General features: G+C 36.4%; 1 protein-coding gene across 1 annotated transcript; it reads left to right on the forward strand.

The window, feature by feature from the left end:
- Positions 1–3,402: 3,402 nt before the first annotated feature.
- LOC140830865 (uncharacterized) lies at positions 3,403–7,353 on the forward strand. The gene is made up of 5 exons (XM_073194397.1): positions 3,403–4,396; positions 4,541–4,684; positions 4,780–4,878; positions 5,194–5,292; positions 6,956–7,353. The coding sequence occupies exons 1-5, from the start codon at positions 3,605–3,607 to the stop codon at positions 7,037–7,039; spliced, it is 1,218 nt and encodes a 405-aa protein (XP_073050498.1). The 5' UTR covers positions 3,403–3,604; the 3' UTR covers positions 7,040–7,353.
- The last annotated feature ends 251 nt before the right edge of the window (positions 7,354–7,604 follow it).

Below are 7,604 nucleotides of genomic sequence, written 5' to 3' on the forward strand. Positions count from 1 at the left end.
GCATACTCCAGCATTGGTATGCGACGCGGTATCTCAACTTATCTATTGTCATGCTGTTACTCTCCACGTTCTTGCTCGTGTCTTTCCATCAGTTCTTTAAGTCTTTGTTGTTGTCTTTGCCTTCGGAAAGTTCTTTCAATTTCAGGATCAAACTCAAGCTCCACGTCAGGTGACTTTGGCATGCACTGGAAGGGATATCTGTAATAAAATATGGAGTGTTAGCTCAAGACAAATAAAATAATACTAAAGAAAATAACCAAAAAAATAAAATTGTAGATTAACAGTGCCCGACAACGGCGCCAAAAACTTGATCGAGCAAAACTTGCACAGTGAAATCCCCAATAAAATATGATTTTGTACGCTCAAAAATTAATCGCAAGTGCACGATGTCAAGTTATAATATAGTGTACGTGAGTACGAGTATCGTTCCACTGAAGACTGTGTTTAACAACTATTATTCCAGTTATTAAACTTTAGCAACGAAAATTGAATGATTGTTTTATAACTAATAAACTTTAATAAAACTAAATAAACAAGTTCAAGAATTTAATGATGAAATATGAATGCTAGATCGATTGAGTAAATTTCAATGATAAATGAATTTGTTGGGAATTCTGGTTCACATACCCCGTATTAATTCGTTAATTCGTTCGATCGTGTTTGTATGCTTCCGACAGGATTTCCTATTCTATTGAACATACCCTCTCGAGCTATGCCAAACTAATTCGACTCAATGAAGTAATTAAATATCTTTAATTATTTATCAAGAGTGAATCGCATTTCGACTTATGAAATCCCCTAATTTTCGATCCTTAGGACTATGATTATCGGCACGTATCCAATTTCATATATCTATGTAAATTGTAGATCCGCGGATTATACTACTCGATCCTATCACTCGTTATTCTCTCGAACTCACTCGTGATATGAAAACATCGTTAAAGTTAGCTACGCTTTAATGACACAATAAAATAATAGTATAATCAAGAATCACGCAACAATCGAGTATAAATTAATTCAAATCAAAGTTTTGGGGTAGGATCCCCTTGAATCCCAACAAATATTAAAGTTTAGCTACTAAAGTTCATAATTAAACTCAGCAAAACAATGTTTAAAAGATAAAAACAAAATTAGAAATACTAGAATTGACGAAAAACGCAAGAAACGATGCCCGGAATCTTCAAATCTTCAATCCAAGCGCGAAAGTGCCCTCAAAAACTCTTGACGGCTGAAGCATAAAGTCTGAATCTCTCCCAAAACGTCCCAAAAACCTTACCATATCATTTACTTCAGAAATTAAGGAATGGAATCGAGCATGATATTTTCCAAAAATAGGTGGCGCTCGGGCGGTAGAAAAGTTCCGCTTGAGCGCCACACCTTCTGTAAAATCTCTTGGGATGTGCGGCATTCGCGCTTGGGCGGTAAAGAATTACCGCTCGAGCGCCAACCTTTCTGTAGAATTTCTCGGCCTTTCACCTCTCGCGCTCGGGCGGTACAATTTCACCGCCCGAGCGCCAACTCTTCTGCCCTTATTGTCTTGACTTGGCGCTTGGCTCCGATTTTAGTTCTTCCGGCTGTTTTTCCTGCAAATTAATCACCCAATAGTGAGATATGATAATATGCAATTGATTACTCTTACCATGCATGGATGGGGTACTGGTTTTACCGCTTATGTCTCGTTTTGATTGTTGATATGTCGATATGACTGAGGTTATTGACAGTTAAATTAGGTCTTACGGAGTTTTATTAGGAGTTTTCGAACTATGGTTTAAATTTTATCGAGTTCGGGTTAAAATCGCGTTTTCGGTCCAATTTTTAAAACGAATTATAGAAGTTAATGCATGGGCTCGAGCTTACGTCTAGGAAATGGTTATAAATGTGTTTTGAGGTTTTTAATAAGTTTGTTTGGCTTCGGGTCAAAATTTTGAAGTCCAGGGGTAAAACGGTCAATTAGGGTTTCCAAGGGCAAAATTGTCATTTTGCACCCGGGTCAAGTTAGCAGTCTTGAAAGCGCCATACATACTAAATTTGCATGTTTTAAAATGTATATGTTATTACGAACATGAATTTTTATGAAAATACGTTGCATGCTTGATTTTAAGGAAATTTACGTACATGCATGATTTTATAAGTGATCAATATAATGACATGTCTTTGAAGGATGAGCGTTGATTGTGACGAACACGAACACGTAAGGCTAAGGCTCAGTGGATGGGTAATAATGTCACTGATGTACCCGCCGTGGGTATCGCGGTTATACGTAGATAGATCCATCGACTAGAGCTGATACGAAAGCCACAACTAATGATCTGAACTCAAATAAGGAAAATGAATATGTTTATGACTACGTGATGAGATATGTTTGGAATACGTTTACAATACGATATTCTTTCATTATTGATTTCAAGATCATGAATGTATTTTATTTATAGTACTTTTCACCGTTGCATGTTATGAATATGTATTTGCTATCATGGTTCAGATGTGTTGAGTCTTTAGACTCACTAGGTATGATTGATAAAAGTGAGCATGATGATGTGGAGACTAAGGCACCGAAGACTGAGTAGGAGGATCTGGAAGTACGCACACTAACCCAAGGACCTTATGTTTTTCCACACTTTATGTTATTAAGTCAGGGATGATATATTATTTTTTTGTATTTCGCATTTTTTTACGCGTTGAGGATTTGATAGGATTCCGTTTATTTCATGGAATTTCTTTTAAATCAGTAGTCTAGGGATTTTGATGATAATTAGATTTTTTTTTTTTTATTAATTGCAGTATTTTCATTCAGTGATGGACTAATTTTTAATATGCATGGTGGTCTGTTTTCATTCGCATGCATGTGTACAAGCATTTCTAAAATTAGCTTGAAAAAATATATATTTATAGTAGTATTTTAGTAGTAGTGTTTCATGATTGATACAACTATTATACAAACTCAGTTCAGCTCGGTTCAACAACCCTATTGATTTGAAAATATCAGCAACACAACTATAATAAATTTTGTCCAGAAAAACACTTATGACGGTTTTCCATTCAACTCATTACAAATCAGTATGAATTAATAAGATAAAGTGAGTAACAATATGGTGCACAAAGTGATCCTAAACAATCTAACAAAAACTTGGCTTGTGCAATCAGCTCGATTGAATAATGCTTGAGAGATATGTTGTAATGTTCTTGGAAGGATTCCAATATATGTTGCTTCGGGTGTTCAAAAACTTTGAAGCCTTGATCCTTTCATAGGTGAATGTTTTCAGACCAGTCAGCATACAACTCGATTGCTCTTTAATATAAATAACCTAACTGATTTAGAAATTTGGATCGATTATCAATATTTTCCATAGGATCATCAGTCCAAACTACTCGAGTTCACTTATATACAATTACTTAAGTTCGTCAAATTACGACTCATAGCATCGAAGGGCTTCGTCGCCAACTTGGTTCTTTTCAAGTGTTGAGGTCACTGACCAATAACAAAACCTCCCTGAGCTGATGGGCAAAATCTTTCCCCTATTACTTCCCAACTCCTCGTACGAAAAAAGAACCCTTCACCAATTCAACCAATCTTGATGATTATTCTTCAAGTTATGCCCCGATAATGGATCCGCATTACGAACAAAGACTTAGAGAAGAGGTAATTTACCTCCACTCCTTGTGGCATCAAGGCCCTCCTAGACCAGCCGCCGGGGCCCAAGCCCCAAACCGTTTGCAGCCCTCGAACACCGCCCATTTCAAGAGAGAGGGAAGACCAAAAGGCAGAAGAGGGAGGAAATCCAAGAAAATTCCCCATAATGAAGCCCCTGAGTCCAAGTCATCACCTGGAAAAGAGTGGCCGTCTATTATCACTCCTTCGCCGGCAGAGGCCACCTCTAGTTGGGGGAATTTAGCGGCGAAACCCGTTCAGTTACCCCAATCGCTTTCACTGGAAGAACAGTTGAAATTTGCTGCAAAAAAGGCCCAGAGTAAAGCCCTGAAGACTGTCAGTGAATTTCTCAAGAGTAATGATGGTGATACCGACAGTGAATCTGGTTCCATTGATAGCATCAGTGACGAGGATGATGAGTTTATGGGGGAAAATGATGGGCGCCAGGAGTACACTTTTTTCCTTAAGGTGCTTATGGAGGACGCCGAGTTGAAAGATTACTATGAGAAGAATTTTGCTAAAGGGGAGTTTAATTGTTTAATCTGCTGTGCAGTGGGCGGCAAGAACACCGGGAAAAAGTTTAAGGGTTGCTTGCCGCTCGTTCAGCACTCGATTACTCTTGGAAAAACGAAGAGAAGGCGTGCGCACAGGGCGTACGGCCAGGCCGTTTGTAAGATTTTTGGTTGGGACATAGATAGACTTTCCACTGTTGCCTCCTTGCTGAGTGATATTTCGGATGGGGCACAGGTAATTTTAACCTTCTTTTGGAACATAATAATCGAAAATCCCATCAAAATTTATTTGAATGGGGAATATAACGTATTTGGACTTGTGCATGTTCAAATGATGGTGAACATGTGATCTGTAAAATAAGGGTTTGGGTCTTTGCAGGTTGGCGAGAAAGCTCATGATAAGGATAACTCAATTGGCGTTGATAATAACGTGATTTCTGAGGCTGGTAATAACAGCGAAGTAGTGCCAGTAACTGCAACCTTTGGTAGTGGAAGTTTGCCCGTTACAGATAAAGGAATCATTGTATGTGATGCTTGTGTGATTTTGTCATGTGTCTTAAATTCTAGAGGATAACGTGTGAACTTTATGCAGTATTTGACTTTTGGTTTTGGCGATAGAATTCTTTGACTGCAGTGGATGCTAATAACACCTTGGAAGGTGTTAACATAGTGCAACCATCTAATGTTGTGGAGACTGTGACAGAGGGATTGCCAAGTGTGAGTATCTTGATACAGTTTCTGTCCTTTTATTCTGGTGCTTTCTGGTGCAAAATTTTCGTATTGGTTAGTAGCAAGAAAGAACTGTGGTATCTGAAGGATTTCTTCTGCCTTGTGGACTGTGGTGCAATATTTCGTTTTGGTTAGTAGCAAGAAAGAAATGTGGTATCTGAAGGATTAACTTTATGTGAAGTAGGAGAATTTTGGAACTGTTTTATTTGTGTGAGTTTGTCTTGTCCTTATTCTGAAGCTTTAAATTGTAGCTGGTATAGGCATGAATTTGGGATAATATTCGACTTTTCTTATTTGTTAAAGAATTATTCGGTTGCTGATGATGCTAATAACACCACGGAAGGCCTTGGCATGGTGGATCTTTCCAATATGGTGGTGACTGTGGCAGAGGGATCTACAATTGTGAGTTGCCTCAATTGATTTTCTCTCATGTTTGATTTTATATTTTTAGATTGCATTTAAGAATTGTGGTATGTGAAGGATTCACTTCATGTAATGTTGGAGGCACTTGGGACTGTTTTGAAGTGTTTGATTTATCATTTATGTCTTGTTTCTCTCTCAAATTGACGTTAAATTTGTGTAGTAGACCTTGATAGAGGGACAGAGTTGGGGCATAGCATCTACTCGTGACAAAAACTTTATACAAATAAATAGCATCTATGAGAACTTGTCCAACTCACATGCAATGTGATCCTTTTATCCATGTAAGATTGAACCTGGGGCATTGGTTCTCTAAGCCTTGTAAGATACCATTAGTTTCAGATTCTTTCCACCATAAATAACATGTGAAAGCCTCATTTGTCAACGACGTGTCCTACTCCGGTAGTCCGGCTAGAGATTAATCTTTAGTCAAGTGAGAACTAGGAAATTTCTTTAGAAGCCATATGGTAAACTTACACTGAATGAGCACTTATTCTTGTCTTTTTATGTCCACATCAATATCGATAAAAAGCTAATACTAGCTGATGAGAGATGTATAGCATGTGCAAGTCGATATCCTATTATTTTCTCCTTGTTGACCAGGATTATGTTTAGATATCATGGTCATTTAGAATGTATTCAAGGTTGCATTATATGCGCAACTAAGTTCTATGAATTATGGCGATATCAAAGACATGATCAATGCACATTGCATTTGTAAACATCCAACTATCTCTTTCTCAACCTACTTTGTAACTGAAAAATGACAATATTATTTTATTATTATTCATCTCTGGAACATGTGTGGATGTATGTTTTGAAAATTAATATGATAATAAAGTGACTTTGTGTAATGATAAGTAAAACATTAATTAAATAATGATTTTCTGAAAATATGGAGTAGAAGATATTTCATAGTATCATAATTAAGTTTTGAATAGTGATTTGAATTATGAGATTCATTGAAATTTTTGAAAAAGATTTTTTTTGTTTAAGTTTTTGTGTTTATAAATAAACTTATGAATTTTTTGAGTTGTGAAGAGTTTGAAAGCCCAAACAAATTGAACCTTATTTCTTATTGCTGGTAGGAGTAACCTATTATTAATTGTGTTGGAGTTATGTGTGTGTGCATATGAGAGGAAAAATCAGTAACATAGTCTGGAGTTATTGATATATTTTTAATCTAATTTTTCCCGTGGCATAAATTCTATCCTGTATGCACTGAGGGAAGATGTAAGGCTATGAACATTTTCTTCTAGACTTGGACGTTCCTAAGAAAAATCATCATCCGTTACAAACACAGAATCTGCAATTAGATTTTGATGATTTTTCTTGTGTTAGCCCAACTTGAAATATCTATATTATCCGTGCGGTTTAATTAAATTCATGCAGGAAGATGAACCTCTAGCTGCTTTCCTGACCAGTTCTGTACTTTAGTATAGATCACTTGGTATTCTTGTGCATTTTTTCTTCGTCGTCATTGTTCCATATGTTTTGGATTCATATCTATCACTTGTCTTTGATATGCACTTGGTTTAATGGAATGTGAAACTCAAGATTCTCGGATGTGAGATATTAGTTAAGAAGTATGCTGTAATGCTCAAGTAAAGATGATCTCATGTGTATGATATTCTGCATGTTGTAGGGGTCTCTGATGGATAACAGTGGTGTGGGAATTGGTATAGCAAATGATGATGATGGGCAAAAGGAAGATGGAACCGGTAACTGAGAATTTTCGGGGTTAAAATATCAACGGGGTGAACAGAGACGGAGCTTAGGTTGGGTGCGTGGTTGCCACCGCCCCCTAAACTGTTGCTCCTATTCAATATTTTTAAAAAAAATCGTTTATCTATGCTTCTCTCAATGTTTATCTTTACTCTTTGAATTTTTTAAATGTCTTCTCCGTTATTAGTTAAGAAATCTATCCATCCCTTGATTGATTATGATGGAGGCGTCTGTTGTTCGAGAGCAATATTAATAAAGCTTCAGCATATATTGGAATTTGGGGAACCTAATTTTCTAAGAATTTGTAAGATTTGTTTCTTTACACTTTCTGAAATTTTAGAATTAGTAAATAAATATGGAATTGTAAAGGTCACATAACAATTGAATTTGGTTTGACTTGAATGATTTGGTTAAATTTGAGTTAGATTGGATTTAACTTCGTGTAACAAAATTTGATCAACGGTCGATAACACTAATAATTGGTGACAGATATGAAATAATATTTTTATGTAAAAATTCAAGAAAGTAAAAGGACATCGTTTGTAAAATCCATAGGCTGTAAATAGCTT

This window comes from Primulina eburnea, chromosome 4, assembly GCF_022965805.1.
Source record: "Primulina eburnea isolate SZY01 chromosome 4, ASM2296580v1, whole genome shotgun sequence".
NCBI classification, from domain to species: Eukaryota; Viridiplantae; Streptophyta; class Magnoliopsida; order Lamiales; family Gesneriaceae; genus Primulina; species Primulina eburnea.

Bases quoted from the DNA above. Each gene is read 5' to 3' on its own strand.
- LOC140830865 (XM_073194397.1), top strand. From the start codon at position 3,605: ATGGATCCGCATTACGAACAAAGACTTAGAGAAGAGGTAATTTACCTC. The intron at 4,397-4,540 runs GTAATTTTAACC...GGGTCTTTGCAG, and splicing joins ATATTTCGGATGGGGCACAG to GTTGGCGAGAAAGCTCATGA. The intron at 4,879-5,193 runs GTGAGTATCTTG...TATTTGTTAAAG, and splicing joins TGACAGAGGGATTGCCAAGT to AATTATTCGGTTGCTGATGA.